Source organism: Neovison vison, chromosome 2 (genome assembly GCF_020171115.1).
Source record: "Neovison vison isolate M4711 chromosome 2, ASM_NN_V1, whole genome shotgun sequence".
Taxonomy (NCBI): domain Eukaryota; kingdom Metazoa; phylum Chordata; class Mammalia; order Carnivora; family Mustelidae; genus Neogale; species Neogale vison.
The window spans coordinates 207,165,862-207,187,860 of record NC_058092.1 but is presented as its reverse complement, the minus strand read 5'-3'; the positions used below and the strand labels follow the sequence as shown (position 1 = coordinate 207,187,860).

At 40.5% G+C, this 21,999-nt stretch overlaps 1 protein-coding gene across 1 annotated transcript in view; it reads right to left on the bottom strand.

Annotated features, from left to right (window-relative positions):
* Positions 1-21,999, bottom strand: part of LGI1 (leucine rich glioma inactivated 1) — a 39,372-nt gene that overhangs the window by 2,517 nt on the left and 14,856 nt on the right. Inside the window, exons 3-7 of the mRNA XM_044240123.1 lie at positions 16,777-16,848; positions 16,607-16,678; positions 5,292-5,363; positions 1,906-2,075; positions 1,462-1,626 (exon numbers count right to left, since the gene is read on the bottom strand). Coding sequence (XP_044096058.1) covers positions 1,462-1,626; positions 1,906-2,075; positions 5,292-5,363; positions 16,607-16,678; positions 16,777-16,848 — 551 coding nt within the window. The remainder of the gene's footprint in view (positions 1-1,461; positions 1,627-1,905; positions 2,076-5,291; positions 5,364-16,606; positions 16,679-16,776; positions 16,849-21,999) is intronic.

Sequence of the window (21,999 nt, the reverse complement as noted above, 5' to 3'; positions counted from 1 at the left end):
CAGAACTCAACTGGTTGTGTGACTTCGGGAAAATCACTTAACTTCTCTGGAATTCAGTTTTCTCTTCTGTACAATGAGGGTTTGGCCTAGATCAGGAATGGCCACTAGACTTCAACCACGTATCAATATTGATCAACTGATGAGTTGGATAACTGTGCTGAGAAGGATTCGTAGTCCTGTCTGCACTGCATAAGCAAGAGCACTGTGATTGATTAGCGATGTCTTTCTGGGGTAAGGGAGGTCATAATGATTGCATATTGAGTATATATTTGTCATCTTAGACGAATGATGTCCTCTGAAAGTCTGCATATATGTGATTCATTTCTCCTTCAAATGTTCATTCTAAGATTCATCTAGAATAATTGATGGACTATACACAGGTAAGAAGAACCTGGTTTAAAACTGCACAAAGCTGCTGCAGTCCATTAGAAAACTGAGGGCACTTTGGGAGAAAGGGAAGTATGACCTTCCTCCTTGAGAAAGAAGGAGGTTTCTGGGAGGACCTCAGTTTGGAGAAGATCCCTTCACCTGGGCACCTTAGTCTCAAACAAGGCCCAGACCTTTCCTGATCCTGTAAGCAGTGGGGTGGACAGCCACCAACACAACTGAGTTATAACTCTTCCCACCCAAGAAGTGTAATCTTTTACATAGAGGTTTGAATGCTCTCAGGAACAGATCTAAAGGTATTAGAAGCTAAAGCTGCTGAAAACATTTTGGAGGGAGGCCCATATTCTTATTTAAAAACCATTAAGTTGTTGAAATGAGAAGAAAAATTAAGAAGTCACATAAGTAAAAGTTTTCATGGAAGAAAAGTAGTTCCGAAGGTCAAATTAAATGCACAAAACACTGGCAAGAGGCTTCATCACTGCTAGACTTCTCAGGGCCTCTAATGCATAATTATTATGAATCTCCAAGAGGGAGATACGGTTCACAGATTTATTGGACCAGAACCCCTTTTTGTGACAAGGAGTACATTAACATTTACAGGGGGTTACTTTGTACAAAAGAGCTTGTGACTCATTGATCTAAAATAACATCTTTGTTTTATAGATAAGAAAAAGGGAAGGCCCAGTGAGGGTGAGTGGCTCACCCAGCTGGTTTGTGGCAGAATCTAGATTAAAACTCATGATTCCTTGTCCAATACTTTTCTTTTGAAGAAAAATAATTCATCTTTATTTGGCATTTACTATGCTACGTTCTATGCTGTTTCTTGAATATGTGATAACATTATCTTATGAATACATTATCTTCAACAACCCCATGAGTTAAGTATTATTATTCCCATTTACAAGTCAGGAAATCAAGGTTTAGTAAATCCCCAATCATTTAGTAAATGGTACGGATGGGGATTAAAGTACTCTAAGCGTGGCCAAGCATCCCCCCAAGCCAATTGTCTTTTTCTGTTGCCCTCGGTCCAACCTGCTTAACTTTCTATTCAAAATATGGTCAGGTTTTTCATACCTGTAATGTTGTCATAATTTCGGAAGGTCTTTTCTACATGGTCCCATTCAAGGAAAATGCACTTTCCGGTAAAAGGCTGAGCAATGACTACATACTCATCGTTCATATAAGAAAAAGTATCTATGGACAGTGATTGATAAGGCAGGTCTTGAGACTTTGCAAATTCTGCAAAAACAGGAAATGATGATGAATAACTGTGTGCTAATGCTTGCTTCATTCCTTGGCTAGATCTCAAACATCCTTAAGAGATACATTTATTTAAGAGAAATAGTAAAATGATAATTTTACTTTGCTTTTAAACCCACAAAGTTTTAATGTTTTATCATAAAAAATTAAAATTGGTCGTTCGGTTTTTAAAGATATTAAAAATATCAATTCCTGCACACACGCAAAATGTAGCCCTTATTTTAGCTTTATGAGGTGGAATGATTTGGAATACATTACCTGTAATGATGCAATCAAAATCCTTGGGCGAGAGACTATTGATTTTGCGCTTCTTGTATTCTGGGGGACCTTCACAGTAGATGTCTTCAACAGTTGCATTGGTGTGGTCCAACCATTCCACTAGCCACTTGAGTTTACAGTCACAGTTAAATGAATTCCCTCTTAGGTCCCTGAAAGACAAACTTCAGTTGATTTTGCTGTATGAGGATCCTACCTACACAGGTATGACCTCTACCTCAGCAATTAACATATGCAGATTGCTTTTACCTGGCTTTACATCATGCTCCATCATCTACCTTGAACATGACTGACAACTCACTTTGAATTCAGAGATATCCCACAGTGAGCGCACTCTTGAATGCCACCCAGTCAATAGAACCTCATAAATATTTCCTTCTTGGGGGGCGCCTGGGTGGCTCAGTGGGTTAAGCCGCTGCCTTCGGCTCAGGTCATGGTCTCAGGGTCCTGGGATCGAGTCCCGCATCAGGCTCTCTGCTCAGCAGGGAGCCTGCTTCCTCCTCTCTCTCTGCCTGCCTCTCTGCTTACTTGTGATCTCTCTCTGTCAAATAAATAAATAAAATCTTTAAAAAATATATATATTTCCTTCTTGGAGCAAAGGCAGCTCTGTTTAGAGCTGTGCTGTCCATAGAAATATAGTGTAAACTACATATGTAATTTAAAATTTTGTAGGAGCACCTGAGTGGCTCAGTCAGTTAAGCGTCTCCCTTCAGCTCAGGTCATGATCTCAGGGTCCTGGAATCAAGCAGGCTCTCTGTTCAGTGGGGAGTCTGCTTCTCCCTCTCCCTCTGCTCCCACTCATTCTCTCTTTCTCTCTCATTTAAATAAATAAATAAAACCTTAAATTTTTTTTTCTATATTTCTAAAAAAAGTAACAAGAAATAGGTGACATTAATTTTAATAATATATTAAAATAATTTGTCATTTATTTTTAAATAATATATTTTATTTAATATCTCACACAAATCATTTAGCTGTGTAGCCAACAAACATTATTAATGAGGTATTTTATACTTTTAAAAAACACTAAATCTTTGTTGTTGTTTTTAAGTTTATTTATTTGTCAGAGAAAGAGAGAGCAAAGTAGGGGGAGCAGCAGGCAGAGGCAGAGGCAGAGGGAGAAGCAGGCTCCCCACTGAGCAGGGAGGCTGATGCAGGACTTGATTCCAGGACCCCGGGATCATGACCTGAGCTGAATGCAAACACTCAACCAGCTGAGCCACCCAGGCATCCCCAAAATCTTAAGACTTTGGAGGCTAGTGTGTATTTTACACTTAGAGCATAACTCAGTTTGAGGCTAAATTTTCATCAGAAGTATGTGATCTGTATTTAGATTTCATAAAATTTATACTCAGAAAAAAATAGTTTCACACATCCAAGTTGTTCCAAACATAATTAACTTTTGCAATAGCTGAACTGAGAATCAGTTTTTCAATTTAAATTTAGTTTTCTACTTAATTTTTTAAAAACTAAGTATAAATTTAAAGCTTTGTTCCTTAGTTACACTAGGAACACTGCTCGGTGACCACATGTGTGGCTACCATATTGGACAGAGCAGGTCTAGAGGACAGAATATAGTGCTTATTATATCATATTTAATTAAATCAAGCGAACTATTTGCTTTTGCTCTTCCTCACAGATGTAATTCATCCTGATCCTATTCCATGGTCTACAAATTCAATTTTAATAGGAAATGACTTTGACACACCAGAGTTAACTCAGACATCCAGCAGCTCTTGTCTGTAATAAACTATACAGCACGATCGTTTAAATTTCCACATATGATCCTGACTCACCAAGTTTTCTGTTTATTTGCACTGCTTCTGTTCAGAAATTCCAGCTACTTCCTAAAACCCTTCTTGGTCACACAGAATTCCCAAGATAGGTATTGCCTAGTCTTCACACAGCACACAAATAATTTTTAAATGTTGAGGCATTTAAAAATGTTTTGGGGGGATACATTCAAGAAAACGAAGAAATCCATGAAAAGATAACTATCAAGGATCCTTGTACTTAGATAATTCTTGGTTTAGGCATATTAGAGTAGATCCAAAAGGCCAAACCCATTACGGGATTTCCTTAGAGACTGAGCCAATCTCATGTGGGTTCTTTGTTGTTGTTGTTTTGGTTTTTGCTCATGTGTGGTACTGGCTGACAGAAGGATGGGCCAGAGGACAATGTCCAAATAAGCCGTATCCCCAAATCTGCCATGGTATATCATCTAACTTCGAAGACCTTCCCAGGACTGACTTTATCTCCCAAGAATATTCTGACCCCAAATAATGACTGGCAAGTTTTCTGGGTGATTGTAAACCAGAACAGCTAACTGTGATCTGTCTGAGACTTTTTGGTAGTGTCTTTCTTCTGGTACTCTCTTGCAAATAAACCATCATTCAGGATTTGGGGTACCAGGCACTGAGGAGGGGCTGGGGAAATACCACAAGGAACACATACAGTTTTCCATTAGCTTATTGATTTGAAGTTAAATACTAGGTTTAGGAGAAAATACTTGACTCAGATCTTTTGTTATTGGAGAAAAGTTGTTTTGAACATATATTCTATAGAAAAGTACCTGAGTTGATTAAAAAAAAAAAAAAACTTTATGTTTACATATATCCTTTCATTTTTCCTATATCTACCTTATAACCATTTAAATACCCTTCTAATGTCTGGAAGGCACTTAATGAAGCTAAATTGCTTTTGAGAGAGTTAGGCATATATTACTTGCTTTGTTTACAGCAAAATATACAAATTCCTTACAAAGATCTTTCACTCTGAGGCTTAAAAGTCAAAGTTTGAAAGCTCTTTTGTTTGAAAAAGGGTCAAAAATAATTAAGTTCATTCCCTTCCTGGGGCTTAAGCCAAATTCCTGGGGATTAAGCCTAGAGTTGTTGTTCAATCTAAGGAGAGAAAAGGCAAACTTGCCTCCCTTCCCCCACTTCCTGCTCCATTTCTCTGTTGACTGACCAACCCATGGGTGTAACCTTTCATCTGTACTCGGTCAGTTTCCCAGACTCCTTTATGTTTTTCCTTTGTAGCCCCATTTCCTGGACCTCATGAGAAAAAAGGCATCTTGAAATTTCACTCGGGGCCTCCTCTTCCCACCCCCTCAAAGTCCCTTATCAGTGCTCCCACCCATAAGACACACACTTTGCCCCATGGAAAGTCTGGGCACTATATATTCAGATTATAGAATATATATTTTGAGTCTTTACTATAGAAGACTCAAAAATTTAAGCAAATTTAAAATTTAAATTGTAAAATTATAGTTTAATTTTAAAGCCAATTACAAATTCTAAAAATTAATACTAATTTTCTTTGTTAACTATTGTAAATTAATTAATCAGTGATGTCTTAGGTCCTCTTACACATTTGTTAAAGAATCCAGGCCTTTGAAAATATCTTTTGGGAGTGTCTGGAGATTGTTGTTTGCGAGGCTCCTGCAGAAAAAAAAAAAAAAAAAGAGTGATGTAAACTGTAATCAAACTAAATAGATGCATTTTATAATAAAACTTAATTATGAATCCTTTTTATTCTTTCCTGACTATACTAAATTAGTTGCAGTACCTATTTTATTTCTTCTAAGATACTACTCAGTTTCCCACTATTGTATATTCAATTCTTGGTCTCTTTGCTTCAGTGCTCACTCAGTATTTATGGCATTTTCTACGTATTATGACAAAAAAGATGCTAAAAAACCAGTAACAAAGTGGTATTGGACATTGATCTGTTTATGTAGAATGGAATATGAGATTCATACTCTTAGACATTCAGTCTAGGGGATGTGTCCCAAATGATAACTAACTAAATGGGTGACAATGCCCATTTCATCTCACACTCAGCCTGCCCCTGCTCCTCCCTCTCTCCTTCTCACTTGCTCTAGATAGTGGCCAAACCCCCAACTAATAGTGCCAGTAGCTCTAGAGTTTGGGGACCTGTCTAACCTATCCCCCTGCCAGCACATCCTTTCTTCTTTCCAAAGTATATACTCCCTTTTTATATTTTTCTTTTCTTTTAGTTCCATTCATTTGACCTCAGAAAACAACTTTGTCACATATGTCCATCCCTCCATCCATCTTCTTTAAACATTTCTTTTCCTTTTCTTCCAGTTCTTATTTTACTGCACAGGAACTGTTTTCTCTTTCTCTTTCTATTTGTTCTTTCGTGAGTCACTAGAATAATTCTAATCAAAGCTAATGAGTAAGGAGTAGTCCTGATGGTATCAAGAAAAGGGAAATGTGTCCATATTGCAGAAGTGTGGACATAACAGTAGGAAGGGATGTAGATTCTGATAATTTTCTATTTTTAACCAGTATTGTGTGTGTGTATGTGCACCCATATCGGTTATATACTTTTCTAATGAAATTTTTTCACACACAAAAAATAAAAACTAAACTGAAACAAAAAAAGCATATATTGTTGGCCTCCAAAGTCCCTGAAAGTTCTCTCAAATTCCGTTTAAAAGACTCTCAAAACTCTTCTGTCTTCTACCTGCTTAATTAATATGAGATTTCTCAAGTGCAAACATTCAAGACTTTTAAAACCTATTTTTAAGTTAATTATGTTGTTTTCTTGAGTTTTAGAAATTACGACTAGGTTGGAAACCTCTTTTCAATGAATCTTGGAACATAAGAATGGGAACTGAATCAGAATGTTCTAGTCTCAATGATGGTCTATTATGTAAAGAAGGGCACTGCTTTGGAGCCATTCTGAGCTTGGTTTGAATTCTGACGCCACTACTTCCTGGCTGTGTGACTTTAATTCTGAATCTTCTTCAGGACTCAATATTTTCATTTTTTTAGGGGGAGATGATAATACCTCATGTCACAAGATAGTTAGGGAGAGTAGATAAGATAACTCCGGATGGTACCTGGCATCTGGTCTATTCTCAATAAAGGGCGGCAGGGAGGAAGGGGAAAGGAAAAGAAGAAGAGCTTGCCTAAGAAATAATATTTAGAAAACTGGCTATATGAAAGAAACACTATGACTGCAGTGGTATTAGGATTAATAAAATGTTGCTAAAGAAGACTTTTCAAAGATTTTATTTATTTATTTGACAGAGAGACCCAGCGAGAGAGGGAACACAAGCAGAGGGAGTAGGAGAGGCAGGCTTCCCCCCAAGCAGGGAGCCCGATGCGGGGCTTGATCTGGGAACCCTGGGATCACAACCTGAGCCAAAGGCAGACGCTCAACTGACTAAGCCCACCAAAAATGGTGCCCCATTTTTTCAAAATGTATTTTTTAAAGATTTTATTTATTTATTTGAGATAGAGAGTGAGAGAGAACATGAGACAGGAGAAGGTCAGAGGAAGAAGCAGACTCCCTGTGGAGCTGGGAGCCTGATACAGGACTCAAACCTAGGACTCTGGGATCATGACCTGAGCTGAAAGCAGTTGCTTAGCCAATTGAGCCACTAAGGCACCCTAAGGACTTTTCAAGAGAATGTCTCTATAATTCACCTTTCTGCCTAGTGGTTGAAAGAAGAGAACTCCTTGTGTCTTGGTCTAGTCCTGAATCACTCCCAAGTTATGTGTCTCAATTTACTTTCTTGCACCATGTGTCTTCAAGTTCTCAGGTGAACTTCTAAGTGGATGAAACCAACTACAACTGGTTGTAAGACACAAGTTTCAAGGAGGCTGTGTCACAGGACGGCGGGCATGCGATGAAGAAACAGTCAAGTCCTGAATTATTACTGCCACCAGCCCAGGAAGAGGTACCATGTTTGCAATGCTGCCCAAGGCAGTTCTTTTATTTTTATTCTTTTTTCCAAGGTAGTTGTTTTGAACAATGAGCAAATTTGGGAGTTCCACTTCCTGCCCAGAGGATAGAGCTCTAGGCCTCACATACCCAACATGAAGGCCAACCACAGAAGCAGCTGCTAAGACACGGACTTGGAGCTACAAGACTTTTGGGGTGGAGAGACATCATTTTTCCATGACAAGATGGGCGACTTTTAAGTCAACAAAGTTGGGGGCTTGGGGCTGATGAAGGCAGGCTAGCCTTCTTGGGCTGTAAAATGAGGCTTTATGCCTTTTGAGGGCTTCTTATAACAGGGAGGATCTCACTGGCGGAGGCAGAGCACCATGAGGGGTGCCAGAGGCAGAAATGGTGGATGGATTTACCGCACTTAGTGTGACTTGTTTCCCTGTTCTACTGCCAAAATTCAGTGAAATACTGACTCACAGTGGACTGTTTCTGAACAAGATAGGAGGGAGCTTCACGCCTAGGTTTGATGAGAAGTAGGCATGAGAAGTCTGCCTGGACTCATAAAAGAGGCAGAAACATGAGGAAGTAAGACCCAGAAAGGAAAGGAAGGCTTCCGAGGCCCAGGAAGAGGAGTTGAGACAGCTTCCCAAAAGTCTTTGGCAGGCCTCAGTGACAGGGTTACATTTGCATAAGAAGAAAGCAGGCAGCAGGGACTGGAGCAGAGAATGTTTTAGGAAAACAATGCTGATAAAGCTGGGAATTACTCTGCAAAACAAATGTAAAGGGCCCAGATATAAATCACCCTTCCACTGGGAGCTGATGGGTCAACAGTGAAGGATACTTAAGGCACACGGGAGATCAGCAGAATCTGCAAAGTTAAGAAGAGACGATGAAATGCCTTCACACGTTAATTAGCTGGCCAGTTAAGAATATTTACCAATTTACCAAGTGAAGAGAGTTGGAATTATTTTAAGGGCGCCTGGGTGGCTCAGTGGGTTAAGCCGCTGCCTTCGGCTCGGGTCATGGTCTCAGGGTCGTGGGATCGAGTCCCGCGTCGGGCTCTCTGCTCAGCAGGGGGCCTGCTTCCCTTCCCCTCTCTCTGCCTGCCTCTCTGCCTACTGTGATCTCTTCTGTCAAATAAATAAAATCTTTAAAAAAAAAAAAAAAAAAAGACCCACTTCCAGTGGGGAAAGATATTTAATCTAGCATTATCCGTAGGAGAAGAGAATTGGAAACAACCTACATGTCCATTAATAAGGGATTGTGTAAATAAATGATGATTTATACTTAACATGGAATATTTTGCAGGAGATTTTAAAACATGAGGTAGATCTCTATGATTTGACACAGAATGATGCCTAAAAGAAAAAAAAGGTAAACTGGAGAGTAGGATATAGAGGGTAATCCCACGTGAGGAGGGAGGATACATGTCTAACAATGCATAAAGAAAAATCTGGAAGGAGAATCATTTTTTTACATTTGGAATATTTCACTTTTACTATATAAACATCCAGATTGTGAGAGTTTTTATCATCAAGCATGTATTATTATTTTAAATTCAGAAGGAACAAAGAATAAAGTTGAGGTTTTAAACAGACGCCATTGCTTAGTATTTGTGTATGGTATGGTTCTGTCCAGTGAAGATTTAGTGATTCTAAATCAATTATTTTACTTCACTCACTAAGTCCCAAAGTAATCGGGCTGGAGTGTGAGGGACTGTCAGGGTCAGCATGCAGGGATCTGAGTGGTTCGATGATGTCTCATTTTTCTCACAAGATTCCCACATGGCATCAGGCCCTCATCATCTGGGGAAATTAAGGACTGCATTCAGTCCAGACTTGGAGCCATTCCTCTGGGTTCCTTGCCTCAGCTGAAACTCAGCTTCGAGGGGGGACTGGAGCTTCAAAAATCATCATGGGCATCTGAAGGCTTAAGGTGTGTTCTCTTAGGGGGTGGGGATGCGGGTGAGGGGACTCCTGAGGGCTCTGCACCAGAGCTGCCAGGAAGAAAAGTAGCAAGTCCCTGATGCTCCCTGAAGCCTGCTCAGCTTTGGTCATGAGATGATAGGAGTGAAGATCTGGTGCCTATGAGTTAAACAGCTGGAGAGACTGAGATAGCATTTCATGGGTTAGGGTTGGGGTTTTTAGGCTTGATGTTAGGATCGTTTGATTCTTCAGATTCCATCTCTGTAATGAGTCTTGCTACTGGAAGGCAAAATGGACAATCTAACGCATTCAATTTTTTTCACTTTCTCCTTTCCCTCCATTGTCCCCCCAGCTTCACAGAGTAATAGCTTCATGTCATTATTCCCTTTCCCCTAATAGATGCTCTGGTTGAAACATGTTCTGTGTCTTTTGTAAAACTGGCTGTCAGTCTCGTCCTCAGCATCACTGAGAGCAGTGTGGTGGTTTGGGGTCCGGCTTGGTCTCAAGTGGACAAGGGCTTCCATTTGAGCATCCTCATTCTCAGGAGTGTGCCTTTTCCCAACTTAATTTCACCTGTCTTGGTTTCTGTCTCTATCTGCCAAACTGAGTAAAGAATACCAATTTCCTTTATTGTGAAAATTAACTCACACAACTGCTAGTGTTTTTTATATACACACTACTGAAATGGATTCCAGGGAAAATTTTGGCATCTGCAGATGAATATTTAAGCCTATGTCAGATAATCAAGACTATAAAACTAATGCATTTCTTTGTTATTGTCAAAACCAGTGATATTTAATGCCTAAGCACTTTTAAATGTTCAATTCAGGAGCTGAGATCATCTATTCTCTTTGCCTCTCTGAGTAGACAGAACTCTATGCCTTAGTATTTTTAAGCATCTCATCATTTACTGATACATATTATATATATTAGTGATATATATATATATAACTGGCATATATATATTTTCTGATATATGTACACACACATATATATACACATGCATACATATATACTATATATGTAATAATGCTTATTATTTCTTCAAGAAAATTTGGAAAGTATAGAAATTATTTTTTAAAGGATGAAATAATAATCATCCTGGAAGAAGTAATCACTATAAAGATTTTGTCATATTTTCTCTTACTCCTTACTACAGAGTCCATCTCATGAGGGATATTTATGTGGAAAGCAAGTGATTCCAGAGAGGCATGCTATTGGTCCTGAAAGTCTAGAGACCTTCTTCTCTTCCCTTTTTCTTTCTGGTCCAGAGTGAGATGGCTTGAAAGAGTGTGAGCCTGAATTGGTGTGGGGGACCTCCTTCCTCTTCAAAAGTCTGCTAGGTAGGCAAGGGTCAAATCAGTGCTGGATTTTAAAACCAAATACAAGTATTATTAGGAAGAAGACGAAGACAAACTAGAAGGCTGATGGAGAGAGAGGCAAGGAGTCGGGCGTGGTCACTGAACTGTCAGGAAAAGTCATTCTGCACGTGGTATGACTGAAGGGAATCCTGGCGAGCATCCAAGCCGACCCCCTGTCTGTCCATCCTCTCCAGGGCTCTTTGGATTAGGGAGCAGCCAGGGGTGAGGCGGGGGCGGATGTGGAGGGGGAGGTGGAAATGACATGGTCCAGGAATGACATATCAGGGTTTGAGCTCTGGCTGTTTTCTTTTCTCCAAAGTGAACGATCACTTGGTCAGAATCAACTACAAGTTCTATTCTAGCTCTTAAATCACATCTTTATGCTTTTCACCATGAAGGCTATGACTTCATCTTTAATAATTAGGAAATGATATGAGGAGAGCCAACACCCTAAGCCATGCCACTTAGAGACAATGAATTTGACCAGAGGTTTTGGTAGGGAGCAGGAGTGCACTGGAATGTCTGAGTGGGGAGCAGACAGAACCGATCAGCAGGAGTGAAGAGGAGGCAAGGGAAGGTTTGAGGATGTATTTCATCCATGTTAATTTTTTCTAGGTTGATTCGGTAGCAAGTCCTGGAAGGATGCTCTTCTTACCACCAGATTCCTAGTACCTGGCACAAAGTAAGCCCTCAGTAGACACTTTGAAAAGAATGAATGAATGGGGCAGGCTGGAATGGTGGAGAGGAAGGGCAGTAATCTAGACAAAGAAGAGAGTAGAGGAGAATGCTTAGACCCCCTTATACCGAGACACTGAGTTAGGAAGAAAGTGCAAACCCTGGGAACTGCCCTTGCCACCCGCCCGCCCCCGTCACATGGACCTGCTGCTCTCAACATGCCCTCCCGCCTCATTGCCTCCCCATGGCAACCATTCCAAAGCAATGTGGAGGCTCTTTCAAGGTGCCTTCCACAAAGCATAAGAAACATTTTTTAAGACACAAGGAAACTGTCCAACTGAACATCTAGTCGCCTTGATACTAGCTGAGTGGGGTCAAGCATTCCCAGAGGCAGACAGTCTGTCCTTCCCAGCAGAGGGGATGACCATTACCTCCACTTTGGTGTCTTCCTGGTTTACCTGAGAAAACCTCTGATGATGACTATGGAACCTACTGGAAAGTCTCCTCCCTGAGGCAGAGCAGACTGGCTCCAACAGCACGTTTGTTTCAGTGCCGCCGGGCTCTGCTGCTAAGAAAGCAGCGCCCACAGCCGTCTGGGGTGCTTCCAGCCTCCCTGCCGTGCAGATTCCCAGCTGCAGTCGGTGTCTCACTGAATTTGCGGCGGTTCAAGTGCAGTTATTTTAATTTCATACAGAATGTTTAAAGGGGATGAAAACACTGCAGCATTTGGAATCCTGATCCAGGACCCATAGAGGTTAGGCAGGCCATTTTAGTTGATTTTTCTGTAATGGTGTTTCCTACCTACCAGGCTCTGTTCTAAGTACTTCGCATAGATTTACTCATTTGATCTTAGGACAACCTTAGGAGCGAGGTACTCCTAAGCACCTTCTTATCTCCTGTCTCCCTGTTTTTACAGATTATTGTTATCACTCCCATTTTACCCATAAGGAATTCTGAAGCCCAAGGAAGCTAAGTGGCTATCCCACAGCTCTCAGGTTTGAAACCCAGGGGGTCTGGTGGCAGAGCTCACCCTCAGCCACTACCCTGCACTGCCTCTTTACCTATATGTCATCGTGAAGGCTGAAAGGAAGACATCCTGCCTGCCTGACTGGGAACACACAGGCATCTTGAGTTTGGGGACTGCTATATGCACCTTTTGGGTCCCCCACTTCTAAGCAACCAGCAGGGGCTCTGCAACACATCTAGATTGATGACAATTTTCCCCAAATATTTTTATACATGCATGCCAACAGTCCTGCCCCTACTGGGCCTCAGTCACAGTGACACATATGTGATACCAAAGGAAATCATTACCAAGAAGGCTCATGGGTGTTAACAGAAAGTAATAGATATAGTGTTTAGAGATTTTTGTCATCATTGGCCATAAACTATTTTTAATGCATTTTCACCCTGTAATTTCAAAAGTAATACACAGCCAGCAGAAAAACTCAAACCTTGTCGATATATATAAACTATTCAAACATTAACGTCAAACACATATAACATAGGGACAGTAATTCAAAATAAAATAATAAATAGAGGGTCCCAGGGTTTGACTGGCATTGTAAGGACTGAAATGTAAAGAATTCTCCCTTTTCTGAAAGCTAGCTTGAGGGGAAGGGGGTATATATAATAAGTTGTCTATAATTCTCTTTTTAGGAGTTAAGTCTCCTGAGATAGATGTGTAAGAAAGCGAGATAAGTTTGTTGCTTCTTTAGGAACTAATTGCATCTATATAAAGGCTCAGGTAGGCCCCTTGATGCAGCTTCAGTGTTAGGCCAGAGTGGGAACCAGTTGACTCAAGCTATAGGTCTCATTCCAACTATTTGGGCTTGGAGACTAAGAGCGAGGCTAGGGTCCCTGTCTTCCGGATCTTCTTCTTCCCTAGTCATGTTTGCCCCTCAGACCATGTCCTGTGGAAGGATCCAGGCAACTCAATCAAAGCTTTCTATCCCTGCTAGAATTGACTTGGTGGAGAGAGCATGAGACATCTAATTAAAGACCCCAGGAAACTTCTGCCTTTACCACTGCTTGCTGGGGAGCAGCTTAAATGCAGGGTGCACCCCCATGTTCTCATCTGTCCACAGGGGCAGTGCTACGCCCTCTTTTGTAAGGTCACCAGGAGACTATAATGAGGTCAAGAATATGATAGAGCTTTGTAAACTTCTTCTCCAGTATATGCAATTTAGAGGGTCAGATGATAACTCCTTGCTGATTCCTGTTTGCCTTTGAGTGGGAAGAGCTGGTCTCAGGTGGAGGAAGGTGCTCTTTAAAGCCTAGAATCTTAAAAAAGAAACTAAATAGCTCAAACAAATGTCAGATTTATTTATAGGTGGTAAATAATGGAAAGCTAACTTGATGTGCTGAGCAGTCAGAGGGACATTTGGTTTTCAAATCCTCCCTATCCATCTCTCCTTGAAAGGAAGAAAGGAAAGGAGAAAAGGAAGGAAGGAAGGAAGGAAGGAAGGGAAGGAGGGAGGGAGGAAGGAAGGAAGGGAGGAAAGAAGAAAGGAAGGAAGGGAGGGAGGGAGGGAAAGAGGGAGGGAGAAGGCAGGGAGGGAGGGAGGGAGGAAGGAAAGAAGGGCATTTTGAAGAACAGCATAATTAGCAAGGAGAACATAACTTGGGGACAAAGGCACTCAGTGAGAAAATATTTGTTTGTCTAATTGCTCTTGCCAGACGGAGCTCCCCCAGGTTGGAACTGGATCTTATTCATCTTTGTGTGGCACTTCCTAGAGACTATTTAGGATGAACCATATGGCACTGCATTTTTGTAGATCAAAAACAGTCTAATATTGGCAATGCCATATGAGTCAACCTAAGTGTTAGATGAAGATGCAAGAGACCTAAGGGTCATATTCACTCCGTCAGCTTTAACCTGTTTCCTCATAACACCTCCTTCCCACCTCTAGCACCTGGTCAGAGAGGTTGGGCTTCCCTTTTACTGTCTGACCCTTAAGATTCATGCTTCTCTTTTTGAAGACTGACTTTGATGTTCCCTTGAGCTTGAAAATTTCTGGATGCTAAGCACATGTTATACCAGGGTCCCCTTCTTATAAGAAGCCTCATTAAGACCCAAATTTCAATTCCCATTTCATTTAATGGACCTAACAAACAAAATAGTCTCTAGTCAAATGAAATAGATGTTCTTCATCAGGGTGTTCTATAGATTTTTTTCCTTCTCCCTTTGCTTCCCATCTTCCCCCACTTTCCTTCTGTTTTCTTTTCCCCTTCTTTTCTCCCTTTCTCTATCTCTCCCTTCATTAACCCTTCCATCCATCCTTTTTCCCTTCCTTCCATCCATTCTTGCTTCCTTCCTCCCTTCCTTCTGGGTCAGGTAGTCCTTTAGACTGGAGAGAAGATAGGCTTGAGTGAACCAATGGGAACAGCAGACTTACATCACGAGTTCCCAGAGAGGACACGTGGATCTTACATCCTCCCTTCAGCCCTTGATGATGCTGAGTACCAGACAAAAGCTCTGTTGAGTAGGACTTATGTGAATTCAGCAGCTCTCAAGTTGAGGTCATGACTTCTATTTCTCCTTCCATATATTTGTATCTGTTTTTTATTATTTTCTAAACAATGGTGTTTGGCAGTGTTTGACTCTGTGATAAAATGGCATTAACATGTATACCATACACAGCTATTTCTGTATCACATTACAGCATTGATGTGTAATACAGCAAAGCAAACGCTTTTCATTATAACGCCTTTTACAGAAAACTTGAAGGGTTAACGATTTATGTGTAATACATCTGGCCATCAGGGCTGCTTACTGCAAATCCAAACAGCAGTTGAGACAAGGTTTGGTGAGAGGAAGTGTTAAGTCCCTATGGACACACTAGAATGTAGATCCCAAAGGCAAGTATTTTTGTCTACCTTGTTCCCTGCTGCATCCTGGGGCTTAGAACAGAGCTGACAGTGAGGTATTGTGAGGGGGCATGCTAAAGTTGACAGAATGGCATCGGGATCTCCTGCATCCTTGTCTTAACATTAGTGAGACACACATTAGGCACTTGAAAAATAGTCTTGAATGGATGAATAGCCATTGCAGTTCAACTATGGAATTGACGTTATAATCCCGTAACTATTCAGCTCAGTAGTCACATATCCCCTCTAGGTCTCTGTTTTCTCATTTCTAAAATGGGGATTATTGTGCCTATCTGGCAGGATTGTTGGGAGGATTAAATGAAAATCTATGTAAAGCAAATTGACCGACAAAATAGTAGACACTTAATAAATGCTAGTGCCTTTTCTTTCCATGCCCTCTAGCCTCCTTCAAAATGGATGTTGGGGGCGGGTGGGAGAGTTTAGAAGAAATAAATTATTTCGTTCATGAGCCTTCCAACTTCAACCCTATGCCATTTCAGGCTCGATATTTCTTTGTTGTGGGGACTGTCCTGTGTATTGCAGGGTGATTAGGAGCATCGGTGCCCTCTACCTGCCAGATGTCACAACCCTGAGTTCTGACAACCAGATCGTCTCTAGATATTGATGAATGTTCCCTGGGAGGCAAAACTGTCTCCCGTGAAGAGCAACTCTTATAGCTATAGTCATCCATTGAATAATTAAGTATTTCATTAATAAACAAATTGTTCAGGTACTCTGTAGCCATTACTGGTGGTTATAGTATATGTTTAAATGTATATAAAGTCAGGGCTTACACAGAAAAAGAAAAACAGCACATATCAAATTAAGCTATACAGTCAAGCCATAACTATCCATGAAGTGAGTAATGATGTAGATAATAAAAAAGTTATTTCAGTCACACAACTTCCCTGCATTAGATTATTTTCCTAATTATCGTTAGATTAGGCTAATCATATTAATAATGATCAGTTTCCTGGATCCACGCTGGCTGATGACAGGGAGATTTGGCACATGCGCATGGAGAGAAATCATTTGGGTTTCTTAAATTTTCATGGACTAACCATGAAGTGGGTGTTTGACCCACAGATTATCAAACTGCATTATCCATTAGTAAGCTTAAAAAGTAATAGCAACATTCATACTTACAGGTGAATTAAAGACTTTAGTCCCCGGAAAGTATGTCTTGATATGGACTTGATGTTGTTGTTTTCTATGAATCTGCAATAGGTTATAATATTTGTTGTCAGACAGCTGTAGGAAGCTGAGAGCACTTGTCCTGAATCATTATGTAAAAAAAAAAAAGTTTCTTTACTTACAAATACTCTAGATGTGGAAGACCAATAAAAGCATCATCACTGATCACATCAAAGGAGTTCGATGTGAATAATCTGCCCAGAAAAAGTACACAATGAAAATGGTTAACCTGATAGATTGTCAATCTTTGCTGCTGTTATCTCTTAGAGAAATTAGAGGGAGTTGTGTATGAAAAAGTGGACATCTGCCTTTTACAGTGTTATTTATTTAGGTAATCTTTGCAGCCTTTTTTTTATACCCTCAATTATCTCCTCATTAAATACTCATTGAGAGAGGCTTTATGCCCCACTTTTCACAGTGTGGATGTCACAGGCCTTGGGTAACATTTTGAGATACAACTGGACAAGTATGACAGTCAAAGCAGCCAAAGCAACATTTTGCACATTAGCACAAAGAAGACACTAACAGAATCTTTTCCTCTTGCTCAAGAAACTTCTGGAACATTCTGATCAGTTCAAACAATGGTTCCTCAGGTTATTAAGTCTGGAAACCCTGGAAAAGTAGCTCCATCAAAGCCTAGTTGTGCTTTGGTATCTAATAGTAGATAAGCCATTAACATTGGCTCAATGAACATCAACTAAACTTCTTAGAAAATAGGACAGGCTGAAGATAGGAAACAATGAAGCTTAAAAAAGGTATTAGATCCATTTTATTTTTAACTAGTTGAAAAGAACAATTTCACTTGGATACATTTATTTGCAATTTAAAAATAAAAAAAAAATTTGAAATTACTGATGAAAAGGAACATCAACCAGCAGTCCCAACATCCTGTTGAACAACTGGGAAGAGTTGTCAGTTTCTGAATGGGAGATTTAAAAGAGGTGGTTGTAGGCCAAATAATACAAAGGGTGGGGGTATTTTTGTTTGTTTGTTTGTTTAGAATGAGTTTTAATTTATGAAATTCATTGGCTAAAGTGTTGATACAAGCTAAGAATAAGGTTTTAAATGTACTGATGACAATTTTATACCTCAGTTTAAGTGATGTTCAGTCTACATATTAAGGTTCTCGTGTGGGGGAACCTCTTATTCCACTTAGAACTATTATCCAAAATGTGACCCTGGTCATGGACCAGACCAGACGTTTTACTTAATTGGACAATTCGTGTCTCATACATACCATTTAACTGCACTATGTAAAGTCCAATATTCTCTGTTAGCAACCTTTTTGACTTACTTTTGAAGTCTAGGGATTAAAAATAATTGCTACTAACCAGCTTGGTGACTTTGCCTCTCTGTGCCTGTTAACTAAGGAGATTAAAACTAAGAGACCTCACTTTCTGAACATTTATGAATAACTAATTTGACAGCTGGGATTGCTTTAGAACAGTCAGAGGAGGGGAAGGCAGTGGGTTAGAGATGAATAGAGCATGATCGATAATCTTTGAAGATAAAAGATGGGTGCATGGAAGTGAATCTTACTATTATCTCTACCTTTATTTTTTTTTAAAAGATTTTATTTATTTATTTGACACAAAGAGAGAGATCACAAGTAGTCAGAGAGGCAGGCAGAGGGGGAGAGGGAAGCAGCTTCCCCACTGAGCAGAGAGCCCGATGCGGAACTCGATTCCAGGACCCTGAGATCATGACCTGAGCTGAAGGCAGAGGCTTAACCCACTGAGCCACCCAGGTGCTCCTTATCTCTACTTTTATATATGCTTGACATTTTCCATAAAAATGGGGGAAAAACAGGAACCAAACTAATAAAACTAGATGATCTGTTCCCTTTCTTCTTAAGCTATCAATCCTGGTGTGACGTTGGGTTTTCTATCCCTCCTCCATCATGCTCAAATCATTCACTAGGCTCTGAAAAGTCAACACCAATGAATAATGATGTATATTAGATGCTTGTAATTATTAAAAGAAATTCAAAGGTTTATGATTTCAGTCCAACTTTGGCAATTGTTTCTTCTTATTTCATGGTTCTGGAAAGCAACAAGATTGCTCAGCTTTACTCCAAAGTAAGCTAACATCCAAAGCCTTCTTTAGGTTCCAGATTTTTGTTTCATTCTGTATAGGCATTATCAAGGATGGAGAGAATAGAATAAGGCAAAATAGATACAGAGCAATACCTCCCATGCTCACTGGTTTACAAATTGTCTCATGGTTGGACTAGCCACTTCAAAGCTGTATACTTCAAGTCGCCAGAAGAAATAGCTTTCAGCACCAGCTCCCCTTATGTTGAAAACAGATGCAAAACAGAGCGGGAAATGGGTATTAGTGGGCAGCACTTGCCCACACATGTCAGGGAAGTAAAACAGAGAATTTCCACTAGAATTTGTATCTGCTTGTTCATTGCTTATCCCTAGCACCTGTAACATTGTCTGCCCTATAGTGGACACTGAATAAATATTTGTTAAACAAAAAAGGAATTCACTTTACATTAAATTCTTGTCAATGTTACATTACTAAATTGAATGTTTCTTATAGCAGGGTCATACCCTTATTTGCTTTTGTGTTCCCAGCCCTGAGCACAGTTCCTGGTTAAATAATGCTTGTTTAACTAGATTTCAAGGATCAAAATCTCTGGCTAAAGCTGAAACTACATGCAAAAGTATGAATGAATCTCACAAACCTAAGTTGAGGGAAAGAAACCAGAACACAATAAAGTATACCATATGTGATTTCACTTATATAAATTTAAAAAAAAACAGTAAAACTCATCTATACTGGCAGAAATCAACATAATGGTTACCCTCAGAGGTGCATAGTCACTGGAAGGGAGCACAGGGGGAGCCTTTCAGGTATGGATAGTGCTGAGTTTCTCGACCTGGATGCTGGTTACAAAGGTGTTCATTTTACAAAAAAATGAACATGGTGGTGGGGAGGGAGGAATGAATAGGCAGAGAAATTTTAGGGCATTGAAAACACTCTGTATGATATCATAATGATGGGCACATGTCATTATACATTTGTCCAAACCTGTAGAATGTACAACACCAAGGGGGAACCCTAATGTAACTAGGGACTCTGGGTGATGATGTAAGTTCATCAGTTGTAACAAATGTCCTACTCTGGTAGCAGATTTGGTAATGGGGGAGACATGTGAGGGTTGGGGGTATACGGGGAGTCTCTGTGCCTTCTCCCCAATTTTGCTGTGAACTTAAAGCTGCTCAAAAAAATAGTCTTAGGGGCACCTGGGTGACTCAGTGGTTAAACGTCTGCCTTTGGTTCAGGTCATGATTCCAGGCTCTTATAGTCGAGCCCTGCATTGGACTCCCGACTAAGTGGGAAGCCCGCTTCTCCTTCTCCCACACCCCCTGCTAGTGTTCCTCCTCTCGCTGTCTCTTTCTATCAAATAAATAAATAAAATCTTTTTCACAAAGTCTTAAAAAACCATTGAGATAAACCCTTAAGATATATGCACTTTTCATTGTGTATATTTCAATAAAAAAGTTTCTTAATAAAAACAAGAAAGATAATAAGGTAATAATGAATATCTTAGTTTTTTTTATTCTAAATTCAATTGTAGTTTTCTTTTTTTTTAAAAGATTTTATTTGTTTATTTGAGAGAGAGAGAATGAAAGAGCATGAGCAAGGGGTAGGGCAGAAGGAAAGGGAGAAGCAGATTCCCTGCTGAGCAGAGAGCCCCAATGCAGTACCTGATCCCACAGTCCTGGGATCATGACCTGAGCCGAAGGCAGATACTCAGCTGACTGAGCCACCCATGTACCCTCAGTTGTAGTTTTCTATGGACAAGGATTCTGTGGACAAAGATATATAAAATTTATATATACACAATAAATATAGTTGAGCAGGCTATTCATTTTATTGCCCTATCTATACTTAGAAAAAGACTAAAAATCATGTTCTATAAAGAGGGTAAAACTCTGATCCCTAATTTTTATGAATTTCTTGGAAATATATTTGATTTCAATATTATGATTTGTTGTTATTGATCCAGATATTAAAGAATCCCACAGTCGCTGTTAAAAGGAAACTGTGCCACCCGACACCATCTTCACATGCGACAGACCTGGAGAGGACCACGGTGGCCATCTTTTATAGCACACGACCTGTGTCCCTTCCCACAGATTATTAGGGCAAGAAGGGCTCGGGTCTTCATCCAGGATAGCTGATTCTGAGGTGGGTCAGCCTCCCAAGGCCCAAATGTCCTGATCAAAAAGGCTAGTTGGGTTAACAATGAGTCCCCTTCTGGGTATTGGGAATCAGCATAGATGGAGCCAGTCAGTAGAAGAGCAGAAGGAGAAAGCATGCCTCAGGTTTAGTTAGCTCCATGGCATGCAAAGTGTGTGCAAGCCACACTCAGGAGAGAGCAGATGTGGAAGAGGCCTCACAAAGAGAGGGAAATGCTGGAGCAGTGGGGATGCCTAGATCTGTGTTCAATCCCAAGCCACTGCTTCTCAGTCTTGGTTGCACTTGGGAATGACCTGAGAAACTTTAAAAATACTGATACCCAACTTTGCCCTGAGGGGTTCCAGTTAAATTCTACATGTGGGGTGTAGCCTGGGCATTGGAATGTTCAAAAGTTCCCCAGGTGACTCCCCAGGTGCAGCCTGGGCTTTCCTTCTGGTCAGTTTCCCTACTCCTGTTCCCCTCCTTTACCTGTGGCCACCGAGAGAGCAGTCAGCTCTCTTTGCAGCAAGTCTGGTTGGAGTGGTGGCTGTGGACTGTCCTGTCCCCATAACTACATGTAGTAAGAATCTGCAATAAAATGATTCAGATTTGACAATCATCCTCACAATAGCATCATGGAAGGGTTGGTGGGGACCAGTGTGCCATATGAATGAAGTTGGTACTCTGAGCCACAAATCAGAGATCTGGATCCCGCAGATTTTCCAATCAGTCATCCTGTGGATTTGTCTGGAGATAGTGTAGAATCTGCCCTTCACTCCTGGCCTTGTGGGAGCCTGTGAGGTCTCTGCCATTTCCTCTATTTTCAGTGAAGGAAAACACCAGGCATTTCCTTGTAGAGTTTTGGTGGAGTTGGACACAGGGATGTGCAATGAGCTATCTGTATCTTACCACCAAAGGTGATGCCCTTAGATCTCTTAGCACCCTCACAAATTCAGTAGGAAAAGGAACTACAGGAGGAATGGGGAGGACTTTTTCTTCCTCTGCAACCAAAGGAGTATATGTTTCCTTACGAGAAGGAGATTTAGGAAGACCGTACAAACCAACTGTTAATTCTAGACAGGCAATAGCTCATTATTTAAAGAATGGCGTTGCCTTCATAATAGCCTATATTTCATAGACTCCTGCTGGAT